This window comes from Callionymus lyra, chromosome 10 (assembly GCF_982586985.1).
Source record: "Callionymus lyra chromosome 10, fCalLyr1.hap1.1, whole genome shotgun sequence".
NCBI classification, from domain to species: domain Eukaryota; kingdom Metazoa; phylum Chordata; class Actinopteri; order Syngnathiformes; family Callionymidae; genus Callionymus; species Callionymus lyra.
The window spans coordinates 6,392,250-6,417,040 of record NC_141827.1 but is presented as its reverse complement, the minus strand read 5'-3'; the positions used below and the strand labels follow the sequence as shown (position 1 = coordinate 6,417,040).

Here is a 24,791-nt window from a genome sequence, read left to right as displayed (position 1 = left end):
GTGTGGAAGTGTTGCTTTTTTAAACATCACTGTTTTATTATCCACAATTGGTTCCGATTTGTATTAATAAATGATGATGATGATTCAAAATGTGATCTCAAATTCTCTGACACATATTCAACTAGTGTTTATGTTATTATTTAAAAAAGAAACACATTTTTTTTAAACAAGGAGCTTCAATTTCCTGAAAAGAAAATCATCAAATATGTATTTTCCAACTGCATGCCTTTGTCATTCCTTGACATTCGAGGAAGTGACATCATGTGTTGACAGCATGGCTGAGGCACGCCTCCCTGGAAAGGAGAGGAGCGACGGCACGAGATGAATTGTGCTGGATTCCCAGGCAGACATCGGACTGGCATCGGCCGTGTGCGTCTCAGCGCTTCTCCGGCTCGGATTCATGGATTTTCCCTGCACGGCAACTGGACCTTAATCCAACACCGGATGGTGAAACCCCGGTGTGTTTTCTCTTCACGTTGCCAGGCGCTCGAGAAGCCGAGCAAAGGCAATAATAAAGAGGGGGTGGGGGGGGGGATAACCTTACCACACTCTTGAGCGATGTTCCGTAGGCTGCTCTCTCTCTCGCGTTTCAGGCTGTCAGGCTGTTCGACACGGAATCCTGGGACTAATGGAGGGATGTAACCGTTCTACTCTCCGCTTGACATGCTTCAATCACAATTATTGCATCTCCTCTCTGTGTCAAGGACCTTATCGTCTTTGTCTGTCAGCGCTGCCGGATCAAGCGAGGGGTAGCGTGGCGGACGGAGACTCCGGCTCGACCCCCTTCTCCCTTCTCTGTGGGATCTCATCGGTCGGCGCTCGCTTCCCCTCCCCTCTCGGCTGATTCTGCCACTGCTTACTTCTGACCTCTGCTCGTTTTTGAGCAGGTTTTCGTTCTCCTGCCGGCGCTACATGATCCCCTGAAGAAGCCGCTCCTGCTGCCCTTCACAAAACCCCCCCGAAAATCCACCGTCTACCTTCGTCAGGAACAGGATGTCCCTTCTGAGAAATTGATCGTCACTGACCTCTTCTGACCCCCTTCCCCTCCCTGGCCCTGGTCTCCTGCCCCCTGACCTTTTTGTTTTTCACCTCCCCTGGCCGCCCTCACCCTAAGCCTCTTTGCTCCCAAATCCTTTCCACCCCCTTGACCATGTTGCAATGTGTTTACTGGCTCCATCTTATCCTCGTCTTGCTGACCTCTGAAATATGGACCTGGGGGGAAAATTGTCCATCTACCTGTTTGTGTCCGGATCCGCACACTGTGGACTGCAGTGGTCGCGGGCTCACCCGTCTACCCAAGGAGATCCCTTTGGACGTACGAAGGCTTCTGCTGTCAGACAACTGGATACCCCAGATCCCCTCGGACTTCCTCGTCCTCTACAGCGACTTGGTCTACCTCGACCTCCGAAACAACTCCCTGTCCCACATCGATCCGGGGACCCTGAGCACCTCTTCCAGACTGGTGTTCCTGGACTTGGGAAGCAACAATTTGACTGAAATCCCCAAAGGGACGTTCGGGGAGTCCCGGAGTCTGATCAAACTTCGACTCGGCAACAATCCGTTCCTCAGCATGGTGAGTGAGGACGCTTTCTTGGGCCTCACCTCTCTGAGGGAACTGGAGCTTGAGTGTAATGCACTGTCTACGCTCAAGGTGGGGGCACTGAGTCAGCTGCCCTCCCTGCGGGTGGTCAGGCTGGAGGGGAACCCCTGGGTGTGCAACTGCAACTTTGCCAGCCTGTTTGCATGGATGCTGGAGAATAGCCACAAGCTTCCAAATGGTAAGTGAAGACGTGAGGACCGTCACGTTTAATCCACTGTGACGTGTTCGGAGCGACCACTTAACGCGACTGTTCATGAGTCATTACAAGGACATATATTTGAAAGCATTTAAAGCATTTGACACTTATCTACGGGTACAAAGATGGCGGTAACTCAAGCCAGCGATGGGTTCGCTTTCTTGAGGTTGACTCAAGAGTGAGGGGACGTCAGTACAAGACAGTGAACAACAAAATTGGATATAATAATAATAGGAAAATAATAAAATTGCTGCAAAAAATGGTCATTAAAAACAACAACAATAACCGGTGATGGTCCGAGGAAGCTTCATGAAGCAGTGTCATCATTTTCAAACCCCTCTTTGCACCAGTTTCCTTGTTTTGAACTACTGTTCTAATGATTTTTAAACTGATGGCGCCACCTACTGACCTCTAACTGCTTCATGAAGCTTCATCACTACCATAAAGACCACAAATAAAGGTGTATTTGCTTCTTTAAACCGAAAAGACAAGTCGATAAACATTTCCAACACCAACTTAGCAACAATTTAGAATAAGTCATCAGCGTATAAAGTCATTAAGTGTATAAAGTTAATATCTACTGAAATTGGGGCTATTATTTTGAACACTTTCAAGAAGTTTGAAACAGTTAAAGTGGATTTTCACACTCCTGGCAGCAGTAAATTACGCAACACCACAGGAGTTATCACAGATGAACACATTGCAAGGCTTTTTATTTCTTTTCCAAAATCACATTTTTAATCAGTTTCATGCTTCTTTATCGAGGAGTCTAAAATGTAGCAAATATAAAATACTTCTGGTTTGTTTTTCTTGTAGGAGAGGGAACCCCCCCCCCCCCCACACACACACCACACCTCCCTCCATCACGCTGGTTCTAATTTGGTCTCTTTCTTCCTCCACCCCCACGGCTTATAATGTTTCAGAGCGTAACACGAGAGCGTTTAATAATCAAAACCCCGCTCGTTTGTTTGAAAATCCAGCTCTTGTTAGACGCGCATCCATCATTGATATCCCACGTTTCAACGCCCGTCCAAATATATCTTATGTAACACGTTTGGTGAAGCTTCTGCGTCCAAGTGTTGGCCTCCATTGTTCCGGCTCGTCTACCACTTTTTTTTTTGTTGTATCTGGAGGGTAGAGTTGAGTAACAGGGCTGATGTTTTGGTGTGTTTATATATATGTGTGTGTGTGTGTGTGTGTGTGTGAGGATACATGCGAGCTAATCCCGGATCAACGTAGACTGACCGCGACCCTTCAGATGTGATAATCCGTGGAACCGCCGGCCAGAGGGGCAGCGACACGGACCTTCGCCGAGTGGCTCTTCACACTTTCCAAAGAATGGGGAGAACATTTTTTTTCTTTTTTTTTGGAGAGCGTTGGTTAAAAAAACAGAGGAGAGAACAGAGCAGCTATGTTGTGGGAGCGTTCACGCATGTGGGAGTCGATGGGGTAAAAATAAACACATCTGACATTTCAGCCTCACATGACTAGAAGCTCAGGCCTTTTTTTTTTATTTACGTAAACAAAACATTAAAATCACAAACAATGTCACAATTGACACGTCTCAGGAAATGGAATTGATTCAGGAAGAGAAATAAACGAGTTAGAGATTCAAATGCATCAATATTTTGGTGATAAATTCTTCAGAAAAGACCTAAACACTTGAAAAAAAGTGTCATTTCACAAAGTCATGTTTTGTTTTGACTTGAAGAGATGAATTTACAGTGATTGACATTCTGCTGTATTTGTGTTGCTGCAACCTTTAGTTCGACCAACAGGGGAGAATATTATTATTATATTAACTGGATTCTTTTGTCTTCATCATTATAAATAAGTAATTTTTATTTGTAAAATAAACATTTAATTGAACATCAGGTAATATTACAACAAATTAGATGTTATAACAAGATTAAACTCTATACATTTATTACATGATTGAAGTATACAATTAAATTTACTAAAATAATACAGTTGAGCATATTGAATTAATAACTTGATTAAAGACATATATATCAATGTTTTATTAGAATAAAGCTTTACATTCATTACCAGATTTAAGTTGTTTGTATTACATTTGTTACATATTTAAAGTTGTGCCTGTTACATTAATTAAGAGATTAAACTCATATATTTTATATGTATTACAAGATTAAAGTTTTGTATATTCGTTTATTAGGATATTTAAGTTGTATAGTATTACATAATTACCAGATTTAAGCTGTATATTACATTTACTACATTATAAAGTTATGCATATTACATTAATTTAGATTAAAGTCATATAGTTTATTTATATTACAAGATTAAAGTTTTATATATTTTATTTATTCGGAGATTTAAGCTGTATATTACATTCATTACATTATAAAGTTGTGCATATTACATTATTAAGAGATTAAAGTCATATATTCAATATATATTACAAGATTATAGTTGTATAAATTACATTTTTTAAAAGATTCTTGAGATAACACAACTTTAATCTTGTAATAAATGTAATATATTTCACTTTAATCTAAGAAAAAAATAAAAAATATATCTTTAAGTGGCCCTTATACTCTTTTATGAAATAAAGCTGCTTTAGGTACAAACTTAAAAAAAAAAATAATAATCGATTTAACAGATCAATCAATGTCCGAAAAATGAAACCAAGAAGAAAAATAATTAAAGTGTAAATGAACAAAATACTGCTATTTTAAACTATTTAAGTCAATGTTTCAGTTCTTTCACTAAAATAACTAGAAATGGACCTTTTAAGAGCTAAAACTTTGGCTCTTTGTCTCATGATCTCAGGGTTAAAACACAGAAATCGTTCCACGACCTTTGTCACGACCTTCCATGTACCTACAGTATCTTCTCGTACACGTCTACTGACCACATCCACTGACCTCGGCAAATAAAGGAATGAAATACGTGACACTTGCCATAAAACATCTTTAACGACGCTTTGGAAACCGATCGAGTTCTGAACATCAATCACGGCCGAGTGTTGTCGATACCACTGGCCTCGGTGGGTCCAGCGCCATATATATCAGAACCACAAAGAGGCCAGAGGTTTGGAAGCGCTAACGCTAAACGACTCCCGTTTATGTCGCCGTTCAGAGTGACTTATGAGCGTCTCACCTCCGGCTCTTATTTCAGCGTCACACAGTGTTTATGACACAAACCTTCTGCTGTAGAAGATCTTCAACTGCAAAAAACTTTTCAAAATAATACTTTTCTTTCTGTCTTATAGATGTTAAATAAGCGAAAAGAAGTTTCTGCCACGATAAAACTAACTTTTAAGGTGTTTGGGGTCATCTTTTGATGGTGAAAATTGATGATAAAATAACTAAATATAACAAAATCTCATCAAAGTTTGAAGCAATGACAGTATTTTCGAAAATGATTGATTATATTTTCCTTTTAATTATTATTCACTGACTTATTGTAGTGAAATGGTTAGTTTTTAATTTGGGGTCTTGTTCCCTTGTTTTTAACAAACGTTTTAACGAAAGATAATAAAGTTTTTAAACTGATGGCGCCACCAACTGACCTATAAACGACACAACACTGTTTCATGAAGCTTCATCAGACAATCACTGCTACATACACATATTAGGACAAATAGTACACAACAATAACAATACTAGCAGAACAATGATAAATAACGATAACAATAAATACAATGATAACAGTAATAAATAAAACAAAAATAATAACTAGTGATGTGTTGATGAAGCTTCATGAAGCAGTGTCATGTTGTTTAGAGGTCAGTAGGTGGCGCCACCAGTTTACAAATGATGTTACATTAGAACAGTTGTTCAAAAAAAAAGTAAACGCCATCTAGTGGACTCTGAAAATAATGACACTGTTTCATGAAGCTTCATCGACACATTGCTACTACAATAGCAACAATAGTAGCAGAACAATGATAAATAACGATAATAATAAATACAATTAAATAATATTAAGTTTATTAATAGTAATAAAAAACAACAACTAGTGATGTGTTATTGAAGCTTCATGAAACACTTTCATGTTGTTCAGAGGTCAGTAGATGGCACCATCAGTTTAGAAATAATGTGATGTTTTATTAAAACAGTCGTTCAAAACAAGGAAAACTAGTGCCATCTAGTGGACTCTGAAGATAATGACACTGTTTCATGAAGCTTCATCAACATGCATGCTGTAAATAAACTGACGTTTCATTTCATACTAGTGTTTAATTACATCATTTATTATTTTAGAGTTAGAATAAAATAAAAAAGAATAAATAAAGAATCAAAACATGTTTTCCTGTGTTTCATTGACACATGAGCTTTAAAAACATTGAAATGAAAAGCGTAACGTATGAGATGATGTATTAAACAATCAAGTATAGAGCGAAATAAAACCCAACAAATCTTTACCGTTAGCATTTAAATCCCTGGACACACGAGCCGCCGACACGCAGGATCGACAAACGCGTCCATTACGAACGCTAACGCTGATGAATGTGACGTGAGTGCACACACGGACACTCAGACGCACTTTAAAGGGCAATACTTTTGCGTGTAATTGAGTTTTTCTCTCGGCTCACGACAGTAATATCAAGATAAAACACCCACAGAGATGCTCGTGGAGCTCGTTCACTTCACCTCATCCACTAATGTGCGTCAACACGTCACCGCGGCTCAATCGGTTATTACGGTAATTGCCTCGGAGCGCTTCGTCCGCGATGGAATTAGTGCGTGTGACCATTGTTGTGCAGACGGATGAGCATGAGACGCAGCTCTTGATTTACGGCTGCAAATTGACGATGTTATAAACTACAAAAGAGAAGATCTTATTGACTATAGTCTCAATCACTTTGCTTTACTTTCTGCCGCTAATCTCAGATTAGATTCGTTTTACGTAGGGATTATATTCACGGACAGACCTTCAGGTGAAAACAGTAAAAATAAATCCATTAGAGTTTGTGTTTCACTCATTTTCACTGGTTGGTTTGAGTCAACTTGAGTTAAACTACAACCTGGCGTGTCAAAACAAATTCAGACAGAATTCAAAAATGTCACATTCATTGTCTTGATAAGAATCCGACTGATTATGAAGCAGAAATGTACGACTTAAAAACTATTGTTTCAATGCTCATCAATTATTGCTACGGAATACTAAACACATTTAATGACGATAAAATAAGTCACATATTCGTGTCATCAGATTGAATTAGCTAATTAGCAATTGGTTACGCAACAAAAACATCTTAAGACGTTTCTATTTGTTCAGGCTTTTCCTTGATTTTCTGGAACTCCTGTGTTGTTTTCAGTATTATCTTGATCTTTAAAGTATGTACTTTATTGAATATTGTTTTGATTGTTTAAGCACTTTGTGACCCTGGTCTGGAAAAGCGCTATATAAATAAAAATTACTTACTTACTTACTTACTCATTGGCTTCCCATGAGCTTGAGGCATCTGAACTTTGTCGTTTAAATTCTCGTCTTCAGCGATATTGAGCCCAGAACGCTCAACTTGAGAATAAGTTGTGTTTTCACGTGTTTGCGTAACTTTCTCCGACCGTCCAGATCGAGCTGGAACCAGAGAGGCGGAGCTTAGAACAAAACGTAAATCCATCCATCCAATCAACTTTCCATCCATCCATCCATCCATCCATCCATCCATCCATCCATCCATCCATCCATCCATCCATCCATCCATCCATCCATCCATCCATCCAATCATCCATCCATCCATCCATCCATCCAACAATCCATCCAATCAACTATCCATCTAACCATCCATCCATAAATACATACATAATTACGTACATCCATCCATCCATCCATCCATCCATCCATCCATCCATCCATCCATCCATCCATCCATCCATCCATCCATCCATCCATCCATCCATCCATCCATCCATCCATCCATCCATCCATCCATCCATCCAACCATCCATCCATAAATACATACATAATTACGTACATCCATCCATCCATCCATCCAACAATCCATCCAATCAACTATCCATCTAACCATCCATCCATAAATACATACATAATTACGTACATCCATCCATCCATCCATCCATCCATCCATCCATCCATCCAATCAACTTTCCATCCATCCATCCATCCATCCATCCATCCATCCATCCATCCATCCATCCATCCATCCATCCATCCATCCATCCATCCATCCATCCATCCATCCATCCATCCATCCATCCATCCATCCATCCATCCATCCATCCATCCATCCATCCATCCATCCATCCATCCATCCAATCAACTTTCCATCCATCCATCCATCCATCCATCCATCCATCCATCCATCCATCCATCCATCCATCCATCCATCCATCCATCCATCCATCCATCCATCCATCCATCCATCCATCCATCCATCCATCCATCCATCTTTCCATATATCCATCCATCCATCCATAGAGATAATTTAAAACTACTTTTTATGTAACACAAAAATGTACACAAAGTAGAATAACAACGTTTTTTTTTAATAATAAAGGAGCTATATTTCAAGTTATTCTTTCATCTTGTCTATAAATATCACCACTTTGATCATCTGTAATCACAAAAGATACTAAATCATTGCACTTTGATCGTCTTATTTAACGGTTATATAAACACAGGTTTATTGTGTGAAATAAAAAAAAACAGCAGTTAAAGTTGTGCCAGGAGTAAAAGCCAAAGGAAAAGCAAACATTCAAAATGCAGGGAGGATTGAGAGAATCACACTTGAGAAACATCGAAGCTCCCTCTGCACCGTGAACACAATTCTCCTTCCATTTTTCACGTCCTGATTTCCCCGGTGATTCCGACTTCACACGGCGCCGATATTCGGTTTTGCATAACTTTGATTACTTCAGGTCAGTTCGGAGGATAAGACGAGGTGTTCAGATCCGGGAAACACTTTTCTTACCACACGACTGGAGGATCTCCAGAGGTAGAACTCTAGTGCAGAGGAATGTGTTCGATGTAAGTAAGTAAGTAAGTAAGTAAGTAATATTTATTTATATAGCGCTTTTCCAGACCAGGGTCACAAAGCGCTTAAACAATCAAAACAATACTCAAAAAAGTACATACTTTAAAGATCAAGATAATACTGAGAACAACACAGGAGTTCGAGAAATTCAAGGAAAAGCCTGAACAAATAGAAACGTCTTAAGATGTTTCTTAAAGAAGTCAGTAGATCCATCAAGCGCAAAGAGAGAGAAGATCGTTCCAAAGCTTAGGAGCAACAGCCTGAAAAGATTTCTCTCCTCTGGTCCTGAAGTGTGTTCAGGAACCATAAGTAGATTTTGATCCACAGACCTCAGAGCCCGAGCTGGGGTGTAAGGCTGGATCAGATCAGTGATGTAAGGAGGAGTCTGACCATGAATAGATCTGAAAGTAAGAACCAGAATTTTAAAGTTGATCCTGAAAGAAACTGGAAGCCAGTGAAGAGTTTTAAGGATCGGAGAAATGTGAGTTCTTCTACTAGAGTGGGTCAGAATTCTCTCTGCAGAGTTCTGAATCAACTGCAGACGAGACACATCCTTCTTGTTAAGACATGAAAACAAACTGTTACAATAGTCCAGACGAGAAGAAACAAACGCATGGATTACAAGATCCAGATCATGTTGTGACACCATTTTCCTAAGTTTAGAGATTTTTCTCAGTTGAAGGAAACAGTTTCTGGTCAGTTTTCTTCAGTGTCGAACAAGAGACATGTATTATTGCTCAGTACATTTTTTATTTTATTGTAGTATCATTTTAGACTCTTTTAAGCATTTTGAAATATCCTGGATAGAAATGCAACAGGGAAGATTCTGGAACGCGTTCACACAACACACACAAAGATTACTGCACCCTTATGTAAGAATCTTTCAAAAAGTTAATGGATCCAGATGGTAATCAACACCAAATATTCAATAACTATGTCTCAAAATGAATGTAGATTAATGTTCTTGTTCTTGGTGACGTAAAAATGTGTGAGGTTTTTTAGATAAGATAATGAAAATAAACAAGATTAAAACTGTAATTTGTTTGGTGAAGCAGAACAAACACAGATATAAATTAGATTAATCAAGCATCAAAGAATGAAAAATCAATGTAAAAAAATCAGGATTTTGGCCACTTGTGTATGGAAGTCAATGTATGCAACAGACATTTTTAAAACCTTTGAATTTCTAGCACAGTTTTTTTTTTCTTCTATGTATTAATTCATTTAGTGTAAAATTAAAAAAAAGATTCAGTGTAACACGTTTCAAGGAGAAGCGATTGATCCCTGCTCTCAGATTACGCTGGATTATCATTTTATGTATTTATATGTTGAATTTTACACTTTTAATTTAATGTATTGAACGACAAAAAAGCAGCAATGCTAGAAACTATCTTAATCCTATAAGAATTCAGTGTTAGAAATTCATTATTTATTGGTTAAAATAATTGGTTAACTCTGAATTTTTTAAACCGAATTTCTTAAACTCAGTTCATAGACATCACATTTTTACATGGATTTGTTGACACAGAATATTTTTAAACAGTGTAAAAACCCAACTGACCATGTTTTGAATTTGTTACTATATGAAGTTTGTCTAAAACCTTGGCGAACAAGAGGTTACGAGAGCCCATTAGTAAGTAATAATGGCTTCAGTCCTCCTCCAGCCAGCTGTTTTCATGCCCCGCTTTGTTTATACAACGATTCTCTTGGAGGTGGAGACTTCCGGAATTAATGACACGCAGTGACAAACCTCCGTGTTTGACCAATCAACAGCAGATTTCTAATAATGTGTTGGATTTTCGAGTTATTTTGTGAAACAATCACACATGTCTGGGGATCATGTTCGTCACCAATCAGGTTCCTGAATCGCCGTCTTAAGGGATCAGAGAACACGATCCCTCCGTGTCTCCGGCGCTCGTGGGTTAAGGGTGAACAAACAAATGTATAATTTACAGCGACTCACTTAAGCACATGAGCCGGAGGCGCCCGGAGCGAAAGAGTCCGAAGCGTCTCCCGGGAAGGGACCGAGGTCCGAGGGCCTCTATCTCGGCCATCAACACTCACAAGTTTCCTCTACACCCGAGCAGGTCATGTGACACGACCAGATCCACAGACTATCCAGTGTCTCCACAGAGACTAGTTACCTCTGACAACATGACGCCGCCGACCACGGTGAACTCTTGCTCGCCGCTAGCGCCGCGACGACAGAAGATCGCTTTCGTTCTTGCTGACGGATTCTTTTATCGCGGCGTGATTTCATGTTTATTTAAAGAGATGCAGAGATGGACGAGTGTGAGAAGGTGAATTTCAAAGTGGGATCAGCTCCTGCCAGTACAGGACCCACAAAAATGAAAATCTTTTAAAAAATAAAAGTTGAAAACGAACAAAAACATAATAGCAGGAAAGAGAAAGGATTCCTCAGATATATAGAAGCGTTTAAAGTCTCTTTGGATTATTTAGAATGAAATAAAAACGTGTTAATCGTCGTCCACTTCCTGTTATGTTTCCTAAATTATTGCTAAACCATACAAAGATGGCGTCGCTAAACACAAACCGAATTCTGTGTCACTGAGTGAATAGATCTGTTGGTCCAGGACAAACATTGGCCCTTTGACTGTATTTTTGTGGCCCTCATGAGGTCGTGGCCTCACCATCAATTTTAGTGACAATGTATTAATAACCCAGAAGTTAAAAAAAAACAGTGGCCATGGTTCAGCCAATCAGCAGCGTCGTCACATGAAACCCGGACATTCCATTCGGTCGAACATGTTTGTCTCTTGACCTCTTAAGTATTTATTTTATTGGGTATTTGCTTTGTGACCCCGGTCTTGAAAGGAGCTCTACAAATACCAATGACTTACTTACTTATGTGACGTTACATGCGACTCTTTGTTAATATAAGTGTTTAATACAACAACTTTTTAACCCTTGTGTTATCTCAGGGTCAAGTTGACCCGAAAACAAAACGGAGCTACGGGTCACATTGACCCTGAGATAACACAAGGGTTGAATACGCTTGGATCCTGTGACGTCATCGCGCAGGAAGTGCCTGGATTGAAATTTGTACTTTGTTTGCTACGCTTTGTGCTGTTGCTTAGTATGGAATATATATGGATTAAATGTCATTAAAACTGGATGTATTTCAGTTTCCATGAGGGCGCTCTTGCATCAGCGCCTCTTGTTTCCCTCTAGATATCTCCAGTGTTCCCCATGAGGAGGCAGGACTTTCCTCCACATGATCTAAGCGAGTGTGTCAGGCGTAACCACCCCCCCGACGCACTAATGTGACATGATGTCTGTATTTAACACACTTCTAAGTCCAGATAAAGTGTTGTATCACCATTGTGCGGATCCTCCGTGACAGTCCGTGAGTCACGCCTCGCTCGCCCTGTAATTACGTGACTCATTACAACCGGGCGAGCGTCCGGACGCCCCGAGAGATCAGTCTACGGAGGCGCCGCTGAGGGAGACTCGAACCACAGATCCATCGTCGGACTGTAGATCCTCGTGGGTCGACCGTAATCCTGTCGTCGTTCGACTGAAACGGCTTATCTCAAGCGGTTTAAAGATGTTTTGTTGACGAACCAATCAGGAGGAGAAAGTCGCCCTACATGAGCCATGAAACAACACCTGAAGAAGAGCAAACACTTAAGTAAGAATTACAACAAAGGGATCTAAACATAGTTATTATATTGTTTCTGGTTTAAAGTCTCAAAACAGAAAGTTAGCATTAGCTTGTTATTAGTGTTAGCAATGCTAGCAGTTAGTTCATGAAGCAGTGTCATTATTTTCAGAGTCCACTAGATGGCGGTCCCTAAATTATTTCCCCTTGTTTTGAACAACTGTTTTAGTGAAAAAACATTTTTAAACCGATGGCGCCACCTACTGACCTCTACACAACATGACACTGTTTCATGAAGCTTCGTCAGCACATCACTAGTTTAAAGTCTACGGACAGAAAGTTAGCGTTAGCTTTAGGTGCTGTTACCTGTGTTAGCAATGCTAACAGTTAGCAGTAAACTCATGTCAATTTTTTTTTCACAGGCAATTGTACTTCATTCAATATTTATATAACATTTAATATAGAAAATATCAGGAATATAACATAAATAAAAAACAATATAAAACTTTAGTCTGAAGCTGATTTTGGAAAATAAAATTAAAGACATATTTTTTTAATTAAAAAACGTTGATTTTGTTTTTTTTAAAAGCCTATATTCAAAGATTCTTGACCTTTTAAGTATATATTTGATTTGGTATTGTTTTGATTATTTAAGCGCTTTGTGACCCTGGTCTGGGAAAAGTTCTATATAAATATGACTTACTTACTAAGTTATATGTTTTGTGTGAATTTATGAATACATGCAGCACATGATAAACAGTGAAAACAATAGTCTAATAATGTTTGTTCAAAATGAATAAATATTTACAGGAAAAAGGAAAAGCATCATCTTCAAAAACAGTATATATAAATGATGTTTAAAACACAATACACTATATAAATAAACTGAAATTAAGAAGGAAACCATTACAATAAAAAATATGAAACGTTTTGATTTACTAGAGGGTTTAAGAAACAACTGAATTATGATGAAAGGGTCACACAAACAAACAAAATTCTCCACAAAAATATCCTTATGTTCGCAGATATAGATCTTTTTTATGATAAAAAATAAAAATGAAAGATCAGTTGTTTTCTGACAAAAATCCCAACATCGTTCTCTTGAATCTAAACGAAGGTGATGCTGAAGTTCACATCCGTTACGTAAAATAAAACATCAACATCTGTCGAGCAGATGGACGAAGAAGCCTGTTGATCAGGAGGCGGAAAAAGGTCTGTTTCCAAAAAGCTTGTTTCATCATTTTAATAATATCGTCTTTTTTATTAACCTTGTTGAATTATATAATTTTTTATAATTATAAGTTAAATAGGCCCATTATTAGATCAGTGCTTTCATGATCTGAGGCGGGGATTAGAGACGCTGATAGCAGCTGGATTAAGATGTGAAATACACATCATTATTAAATATTTGTTGGTCTTCAGTTTTACCTGTAGCCACAAAACTACAATTCCAAAGGTGACTCGTTTTGCTGAATCAACGACTTTAAACTGTTACGACACAAGAAAGAAGAACTGATGATGATGGTTACCATGGCGAAAGATTGTGGGATTTTATTAATCGCTCTTTACTGATGGTCCATGTTTTCTTTGAACTAATAGCATGTGTATCAAACTTCTTAGTACTCTGATTGTGTTTCATGCAGTTTTTGACAAAGCTAAGCGAATTAAAGCTAACATTGTCCACATTTATTTTAAAATTCTTGAAAAAAAATCCATCCATCCATCCATCCATCCATCCATCCATCCATCCATCCATCCATCCATCCATCCATCCATCCATCCATCCATCCATCCATCCATCCATCCATCCATCCATCCATCCATCCATCCATCCATCCATCCATCCATCCATCCATCCATCCATCCATCCATCCATCCATCCATCCATATATTCCATATATTCCATCAATCCAAATATTCCATCCAAATATTCCATCCATCATCCATCCATCCATCCATCCATCCAACTTTCCATCTATCCATCCAATCATTTTTCTATCCATTTATCCATCCATCCATCCATCCATCCATCCATCCATCCATCCATCCATCCATATATTCCATATATTCCATCAATCCAAATATTCCATCCATCATCCATCCATCCATCCAACTTTCCATCTATCCATCCAATCATTTTTCTATCCATCCATCCATCCATCCATCCATCCATCCATCCATCCATCCATCCATCCATCCATCCATATATTCCATATATTCCATCCATCATTCCATATATTCCATCCATCCACCCATATATTCCATATAGTCCATCCATCCATTCCATATATTCCATCCATCCATCCAACCATCCATCCATCCATATATTCCATCCATCCATTCCATATATTCCATCCATCCATCCATCCAACCATCCATATATTCCATATAGTCCATCCATCTATTCCATATGTTCCATCCATCCATCCAACCATCCATCCATCCATATTTTCTATATATTCCATACATCCATTCCATATATTCTATCCATCCATCCATCCATATATTACATCCATCCATTCCATATATTCCATCCAACCATCCATATATTCCATATAGTCCATCCATCCATTCCATATATTCCATCCATTCATTCCATATATTCCTTCCATCCATCCATCCATATATTCCATCCATCCATCCATTTTCTATCTATATAATAATGTGTTTAACATGACGAATACCTACCAACAGATTAATTTCTCATTAAAGATAATTTTTCCATTTTGTCCAATTTTTTCATCAGCTTTCCTGGTATTTAATGGAGCGACAGGATGAGAAATGAAATGGCTTCATTTGACATCATCTGTCGATGAAAACAATATCATTTTTGAAACCGGTTTCGATTTCAATCATTTGAAAACGGCTCATTGTAGATGTTCATGGAATCTTCGTCAGGCTGTGATATCAACAGCTTCCTGTGAGAGTGTGAAGTTACAGGAACAATAACACCTTCTGAATCAGCAGGTAACCAATGATTAGTAATGTTTGTTTAACAATATATGCAAAGATATCTTTATTCTTCTATAGAAACTGTGTTTGTTCTATTCAACTTGTCTTTATTGTCATGTGGCTCTTATTTGTTCCGAGGATCGAGGGAAAAATGGTGAAAAGCCATTCATTTGTTTTTCATTTCGAAGCGGTGACTCGCACATTTTGGGGTAGAAGAAGTCATTATGGGATGTTTCATAAGACGGCTTTTGGCCAAACTGCGCAGCTGTTCACTCAGGCTTCACGTTATCGCTCACATTAATGCGTCCGAGCTTCTTATGGCGTAATCTTGGATGCGACGAGCGTCGCCTCAGATATCTAACCGTGAGTTAATGCTCACATGTGGAAGTGGAACGATGATGGACGAGGACATGATCGGCAGGATCGGGTCTCAGAGGTTATTCATCAAGAACGGAGGACGAGACCAGACGTCTCAAGGGCAGGTGGAGGAAACCACTCTATTGATCTGTTTTTGATTAGATCGTCTTCTACTTATTTGTGCATCTGACATAGATTTGAATGACATGACAACAAATATTACCCATTTTTACTGATTCTAAGATAAAGAATTAAGGATTTTGACACTTTTAGAGTGTTTAGAATACGTCGTATCATGACTCCCTCAACCAATGAGCATGTGCCACAGGTTGTCTCCTGTTCATTTGATTTTGTCGGTGGAAAATTGGTCAAATTCTTGTGAAAAATTAAGGAAAATTACTTTAAAAATTACTGAATTATCTGCCTTTCGTTCTGTCCATCCATCCACTCATTCATCCTTCCATATATTTGATCCATCAATCCATTCACACATCCACCTAATATATTCTGTCCATCCATCCAACCACCCATCTGTATATTCCATCCATCTATCCATGAATCCATTCATCCATCCCCCTAATAGTTTATATTCTACCCATACATTAAATCCCCTCATATATTCCATCCACCCATCCATCCATCCATCTAATATTTTTTATCCATCCATCCACGCATCCATCTATATATACCATTCATCCATATATTCCATCCATCAGTCCTTCCTTCCTTCCTTCCTTCCTTCCTTCCTTCCTTCCTTCCTTCCTTCCTTCCTTCCTTCCTTCCTTCCTTCCTTCCTTCCTTCCTTCCTTCCTTCCTTCCTTCCTTCCTTCCTTCCTTCCTTCCTTCCTTCCATCGATCTATCCATGCAACTATCCATTCATCATCCACCTAATACTGTATATTCTACCCATACATTCAATTCATTCATATATTCTATACATTAATACTTCTATCCATCTAAAGTATTTTATCCATCCCTCCACCCATCCATCTATATATTAATCTATATAGTCCAATGTATTTTATCCATCCACCCTTATATTTCATCAGTCCATTTATCTATCATTTTCATCCAACTCATATATTTTATTCATCGTCCATCGTCCCTGTGGGTAAAAACACTCAAAGGGCCTCAAACGCCAGATGACAAGATTAACTAAATTGATGCTTTTATTGTGATTGTGTTTGTTTTGATCCACATATGTTTGGACTCAGTGTCGTCAGTTTATGGTTCTTGGCTGGATTAACGCTGTTGGACTCTGTTGAGAGTTTGCAATCTGTTCATCCACTCACTTTGTCAGTTTGTATTTTCTGTTGCATAACTCCGAGACATGCTCGTGCAACTAGAATAAACTATGCGCTTAAGACAGACTTGTATTTAATTATCTATGAAGTGTGAGTTTCAGCTCATGATATTCGTTTCACGAACTTTTATCAAGCAGTTCAAGTTTCAAACTGATGAATGTTTCAGTCAATCACGAGAGTCGAGAACCAGAGATTCGTCGCTGAAATCTCTTGAAACATTTACACACAGAGGAGTTATTACCTACAAGTTCATTTATTAATAATACATATATGTAACAGCCAGGAAAGTATGAAGGTAAAAAAAGGAGGAGAATTTAAAGAGTGCACATTTGTGCAACATCAGCAGAAAGAAGACGCCTCCTCTGCACGGCTTTACCACTTCCCACGTTTAAACTGCAGAATACATTGAATTTCTATACGTAACGTTGCTGCTGTGAGAGTCTGCATTTCATTTGTTTTAGATTATTTAAGTCTTAATGACATCATTCAAATATTATAGTCTGGATAAAATATATAAAGAATTTATGATTCTACATCTTTATATTTAATTATAAATAAGTATCTTTTTCAGACCTATCAGACCTGAGCAAATCTATACATGAGGTCAAGATAATAACATAAAACTGACCATTTAGAAACGTTTCAGACGACTATTGTACCATTTTATTACTAGTTCAACTCTACACACAACTCTTTTTTTATCTTCCTTTTATCTATCCTTTTTAAGGGTATTGGTTTTAGATTTATTTTTCTTTCACATTTTAAAACTGAAACGTATGTAAAAGGAAATATTTCAATTTATTTTAAGGCTTGATTACCCTTTATTGTTTTTGATATATTTCATTCTAAATTGTAAAACAGGAAATGATTTATTTTCTTCATCATCTTGAAATAAAACTCGATACAAATTAATTAATTTTATCTTATTTAAATAAAGAAATCACTCATTTTCTACTCGCCCTCATGTCGAGTGTTGGGATTATTTTCTGAGTAATCAGTTATTCTTAGAGTTATTGAGAAAAAAGTTTATTCATTTTAATGTAGCGACTGGAGCTCAGTCGTCTTCGTCTTAAATTAGCCTATATTTTACGTTTTTTTGGAAACGTATCTGGATGTTTTTAAGTGTCATTTTGGACAAAGATGAAGACGAAGACAACTGAGCTCCAGTTGCTACATTAAAATGAAAAAATGTTTCTCTATAACTCTAAAAAGGAACAGATTACTCTGAAAATAATCCTAATCCTCTAACTCTGACACAAACCAGCAACTTCTTACTCTGTGGAAGTCGCGCCAACATGATAATGTTAAGAATTGAAAATCAAACTTATCTAATAAGGGCAAACATTTGCTGTAGAGTTTGTATCTTCTCATGCTTTACAGTACACTGCAGTACAGTGCACTTACTTGGCCAGTGATAAAATTTCGACCAGGGTAGTACAGTCTCAAATCAAACACTTCTTCTTCTACTACTTTTTAACGCTGAATGCAACCATTCGTTGAAACACTGTTGTGGACACATGACAGCACTTTTCACAATTGAAACTAGTTATTAAGTTGTGTTTCATTCTGTTATTATTGTTGTTTTGTTGTTTCGAGATACAATGAGTGTTTTCTCGAGACATCTCGAGTATCTGCTCTGAAGACGTGTCGTCAGTGACGTAGCTTTAGTTTAGCGTCATGTACGTCACTAAGATGGTGGTCGTTGATGGTGGAAAGTGTCCATCGATCCACACTCAATTTTCTGGCCATTTGAGTGCTCATGGCACAGTTCATTTTCGAACACTGCTCATTGGAACGCACTTGCACTCAAAAGTGAAAGTGTAGAAGTGGATTTGGGACGCACTCTTGACCTTCTACAGCATACAAACTCCTAATATCGAAATAAAAACTTGGAAAACAAGAGCAGCACTGAACAGAAATAGAGCTTCTCACATTACAGATGCTCTTTAATACCATTCGTCAGTGAACACATGCTATAATTAGAGATAAAGACAACAGCGTGAGGTGAATCACAAGTTGCTCTTTATTGTCTGGAAAGCAGCTTCAGAAGATTTACTCAGTAAAGGTTTGTGCTGGAGTTTGATCCTCAGGTTTGACATTCATTTGTTAAAACGACTTGTCGAAAAAGTCACACCCTTGAGATCCAATAAAGCTCCAACAACGTCCGTTGTCACGTCAGTGATGTCAGAGTGATAAAATGCGTGAACGTGACGCGGTGCTGAACAACAGTGTGATTTATCACAAGGTTCCATCTTCATGGAGGGCTGGTCAAGGTGCCCTCTGACAAAATAAACGAAATGAGGACCGAGCGGAACATTTATGGACCCCCTTAGATGACGGACACGTTCTGATCACCCTGAGTTCTTGAGTGAATAAACACAACGTGTCTTCTTTGCATCAGTAGACGTTTAAAAACATCATTTTCATCCCCTCATAATCAATAAAAGAGAGTTTCAGCTCCTCTCGGTGCCGACGATAAAACTTCTTCACATCAGTTGTTCTCGCTGCAGGTGGGCGTCTGTACACACAGTGGAACTTCACCTCATAAGCAAAAGACTTTCAGTCGACCTTTCGGTTATTAAATCAGCTCCCACTCTTTTCACGGTTGATGCCGCAACACAATCCGACTCCAGTGACCATGAAAGCAGACTTAAGCTTTGAACCTGCTGTTGGAATGTTGTTTGAATGACAGTTTATTCGTTATTAAATGATCAAAAGTTAAGAGGCTTAAATCATTTCCTTCATTCTTCAATAAGGATTTGTTTTTGATAGTGGTGAGTAGTTGGGGTGTAAGAAAATATAAATACGGCAATATATCGCTATATTATTCCAGGATACGGTATCGATACTGTACAGCGCTGTATTGAAGTTTTTTGGCTTACAAAAACGCATGTTTAGTGTCTTGTCATTTATGTTCCCTTTTCGTCCCTTTTGTTGTCCCAGTCATGTGCTCCTGATCTGATCCGCCCTGATTCATGTCACCTGTGTCTTCGTCTCACCTGATCCCAGTTCCCCTTGATTGTTGTGTTGAAATTGTCATTTGTGCGTCAGTCTCTGTCGTGACGTCAAACTTCTGTGGTGTGTTTTTGCTCAAGTCTAGTAAATATTCAGTTCTGGACAAGGTTTTGTGCCTTTTTCTCTTTTTGTTACTGTGCCTTTTTGTGAATAAATGAGTTTGTTCATCATTCGGGTTTCCTGCACCGAGACCTGACATTATCATAGTTATTTTATGGTTTATAGTTTAGTAAAGTGTGTGTAAAATAATATAGTTATATATTTTTCTCATTTATATTTAACATCATTACGTCTGATTTGTGTTGCAATTCAACTTCCGATCCAATCATTTAGTCGTTCAAAGCTAGAGGAACATTGAAATCCTGTGAGATCTTGGCAATGACTGAGGACGAGAGGATACAGCTTTTAAAGCTGATGTTTGGACATATTTTGATTTGAAAACAAATGAAAGCAGTTACGACTTCGTCAAGAGTCATGTGGTCTGTAAATACTACAACACCAGAGTCAAGTACTGGACAATACTACAAATATATACTTGTTACTACAGTATCACAATATATCGCAATATATTGTATTGTTGCCCCTTTATCGTGATAAATATCGTATCGCCAGATTTTTGCCGTGACACTAGTGAGTAGTAGTAGTAATTGTTTCTGGAATTAGAAATGTTTTGAATGTTTTTTTTTGTTTTTTCACTTGATTCTTATCGTGGCCGAATGCTCGACCAACTAGCATAAACTGGAGATCTTGACTTCATAAAACACAGAATACTGGATAATAGAATTACTGAAATGATGCAAATGTGACTGTGGTGACATTGTGTTGTTTTTGGTTTAAAAACTATGTGATGTTTCATTCAAAACCGTTGGTCAAAACTAGGGGAACCAGTGCAAAGACCGCCATCTAGTGGACTCTGAAAACAATGAAGTTGCTTCATAAAGCTTCCTCAGACCATCACTATTTAAAGGTACACGTTTTACTTCTAGGGATTCTGTGAGTCAACAAAATTCTTGAACATGCAGAGGTATTTTTTTGTTTTTATCTGGTACATTCGCTAATCTAGGAATTTTTAAATTGTCCAGAATTGTTGATTTTATACAAGGATTATTTTGTACATTTTCGCCAATCTGTGTTGTTTTCATGGTTTAGTTACAGTTTCTGTCATTATGGTGCTGAGTATTGCAACTCATTCCTATTCTTGAATCATGGGAGCTATCAATCAAATCATGTCAAATACACCTCTTGGCAGAGGTATGCACACTCTCGGTGCTTCTCTAGATGATGTATGAACCAATTCACCTTTGACATAAAGTCCCTGAACTTGACAGACAAAAGCTCTTCTGATTAATTTTTTTCAATCCGTCGCTAAATCTTTCTTTTGTATTTCTGTTGTCGCAGGAGTGGACGGAATGGAGTGTTCGCTTCCCATGGACGGCAGACGGGTGTCCCTGAGCCAGCTCTCCAAGGACAGCTTCCGCGAATGCCAGGCGACGCTGACCCTGACGGACCTGTTGATCATCATCTTCTCTGGCATCTCCGTGTCGGTGGTGGCCATCATGACCAGCTTCTTCCTGGCGTCCACCGTCCACTGCTTCCAGCGGTGGAGTAAAGGCACGAAGGGGGACGAGGAGGACAGCGAGGAATGAACGGGACCGTCGAACGCCGGGCCGCGAGGAACAAGCCAAACTCTTGGAGAAGAACATTACCGGGCGTGCCGGTGACTCATTGACATTAAATAGCTGTTAGCAGGAGAAACGCCTCGGCATTTACTGCCGACATGTAATAACCAACCTCATCATGGATCGATCGGCGAAGCACTTACGTCCCAGTATTCTTAGGACACACCCACACTGCTATGTTTGATATAAGTAGCATCCTCACCTCTGAGACCCTTCCAAACACTGCCAACCCAGCTTTTGTGTTCTACTCAGGGTTATTTAGAAAAACTCACTTGTATTCTTCCATAGTAGGAGAAAATTCACAGAACCACGACTGATGCGAAAATAAATACATTCACCGGATATACCTTCACTTCATGATGGAAACCATAGTAGTGCGGACGTTTCCGTCAAGACGCCATATTAACTCCCACGATGCTAGATACTTGATCACAAAGTTAGAGGTGAAATCTCACAAAAATAACCAGTCACCCATGTACTAATGCCCTATAAAGTGATGTATACTCTAGCACCGGTCGACAAGCAGAGGAGGCCGGACCACTAGTCGATGTCGTTACGTATGTATTTAACGAAGAATATAAATGAAAAATATATTGAATGGTACTAAAAAATCACATGGAGAGCTCATCGTGGGTTTGTGTGAAGCTACTGTTTGGGCCAAAGCACTTTAGATGGTGAACCCCCCCCCCCCCCTTGAAATATGTGGGTCTTCGTCTGCCAAAGATGATAACGGAAGGTTATGGCGAGAGCAAGGGGCGTCGCCAACTGATTCAATCTGTCCGTCAAACAGACCCTATAAAAATATAATCAACAGCTTCCACAGAGAAAGTGATTTCTCACTTGTGTTTCAACTTTTAAGGCTACACTGTTTTTTTGTTTATCAACAGACGCCGTCATTCACCATCAACTTCAGACATCTTATTGGATGTTAAAATTGTCGTCTTGTTCTTTGGTGTCTGCTTCTCTGTAACTCGTCCAACGGCTGTAGAAAAAAAAAATGTTCTTATTCATCTTCAATTGTTGGCAGAATATTCCGGGTTTCTTCCTAGAGCTTTTATTAAAGGTAGAGTTGAAAGAAACCCGCTCACGGAAAGTTGCATTTATTGTGTCACGTGGATTAGTCTAATCTATAAATCATTAGAAAGATGATCATAATCCCTAATAATTCCACATATATATATACATTGGACAAGATAAATGTTTGGCGTTGAATCTTTCAACAATTACATACTTTGTATGATTGTTTTTTTCTATTTTGAAATTGGATGTATCCCAACTCTAACACCATTTGTACCGTACGCAAACAAGAAAAAGTTAATGTTTCAGCAACGATCTAGAATACAAAAAAACGAATTAAAATAATCCTCTGTTTTAAAAACTTAAACGTGCATCGTGAGGTTTCAATGTAGAATAACTTAAATCAATTTTAAATACAAACCTGAACCAAAAGAGGAAAATCTACGTTAAAAAAAAGGATCAGTTTTTGTTTGGAAAACACAAATAAATGTTTACTTACGCATCAACGCAACAGGAAATAATTGCTTGTATGATTTAAAACTCAGATGGTGCAACATTGAAGGTTAAGAATATGCATTTCAGGACATTTTAAAAGAACAATTATGTCCGATGAAGTCACAAGGAGTCTGTCGACAAGTATTAAAATGACTATAACAGTAGTTTTAAATGAAGGAATACAGAATGAAAAGTAAATTTAAACAAAAGCGCATCAAGGACCAGATCATCTGGACATAAATGAAGCTCTGAAAAGTCCCTTTTCAACATAATCTCGACGTCACATTAAGATCCCCGGCCGAGTCTTTGTCATTCAAATGATCCGTTTCCGTGAATCATCGGAGGCTCTTGGCCGTTATTTACATTCTCTGTATTCAAATCCTGCTTCTTTGTGAGTCGGAAACGCTCGGAGCTAGAATATTTCCGACATTCCACGCCTGACACGTGTGGCACTCGGTCCCTGGTTGACGTTGAGTCATTTCGAGAGAAAGACAAAATGCAGGAAAGCCGATCACAGCGTTCAGACGATGGGATGATACAACATTTTAACAATTTATTTTTTTACACCGCAATCTTGCGTTTTAATGACACAAATATAACATCTTTTAAAGTGGATTCACGATTCCAAACTTATATTTTTGTTGGCATCATAAAGAGTTATGACAGATAATTCCCTGGAAATATCATCACAAATATTAGATTTTAATAATACTGACATTTTTATACATATCAATATTATTTCACAGCTACCATGTAGTTGTTGTACATTTAATACTCTATCTTAGCTAATTGCTCGAAGCATTCGTTTGCATGAAAGTTTCATTTATATTTTGGCATTTTTATCCAAGAACTAGAGCATGAGCTGTTTAGTAGCCGTACAAACGGTACCGGTCAGATTCATGGCTATTTTTCTAGCAAAGGTTGACGAGCAGTGTGTTTTATTTTTCCTGTCATTCCCTGAAAATAACGTTACGGAACCCGGAGAGCGGCGGCAGACGACTGTCGCTCTCCTTAGCGTTTGTGTTGCAGGAAGGAAAATTCAATGTTACATTTTGTCAGGATGACTCAAAGTTGAATCTGATGCAATTTCAAAAGTCGAACAGTAGCTGTATGTGGATGTTTGGGTCAGAAAAAAATGAAATAAAGTATTTTTTTCCCGTCAAGATCGTCCATCTTTTGCCTTGTTTTTTTTTTTTTTTTTTTAAATGCAAATGACATTAAAGGTTATTCAATCAAGAATTAAAAGGCAGTTTGTTTCGCACACGTCTGCAAAGGATGTTATTTGACATGAAAAAATCAAAACGACTTCCCTGATTCTAAGATGGAGAGAAAAAGCAAGAACATGAAAAAATGGAATAACCTTAACTGGGCCACTAGTGTTACTAGTCCAGAGTCATTACTATCTTCTCTCACTTCAACTCTGAGCCCAGTTCTACTCAAGGTTTCTGCCTGTTAAAAGGGAGGGTTTTTCTTCTCACCACTGTCACACTGTGAGTCGCTGATTGTTGATTCGCTTGGATCGATTTTTAATCTCCCATATATTGTTACTTAAACTTTAATGTGTCTTAAGATAACTTTTTTTTATG

The 24,791-nt window shown here is 38.4% G+C and overlaps 1 protein-coding gene across 1 annotated transcript; it reads left to right on the top strand.

The window, feature by feature from the left end:
• Positions 1 to 216: 216 nt before the first annotated feature.
• Positions 217 to 24,384, top strand: lrrc38b (leucine rich repeat containing 38b). Its single transcript, XM_087801414.1, has 2 exons — positions 217 to 1,778; positions 21,413 to 24,384. The coding sequence occupies exons 1-2, from the start codon at positions 1,151 to 1,153 to the stop codon at positions 21,658 to 21,660; spliced, it is 876 nt and encodes a 291-aa protein (XP_087657540.1). The 5' UTR covers positions 217 to 1,150; the 3' UTR covers positions 21,661 to 24,384.
• Positions 24,385 to 24,791: the final 407 nt, after the last annotated feature.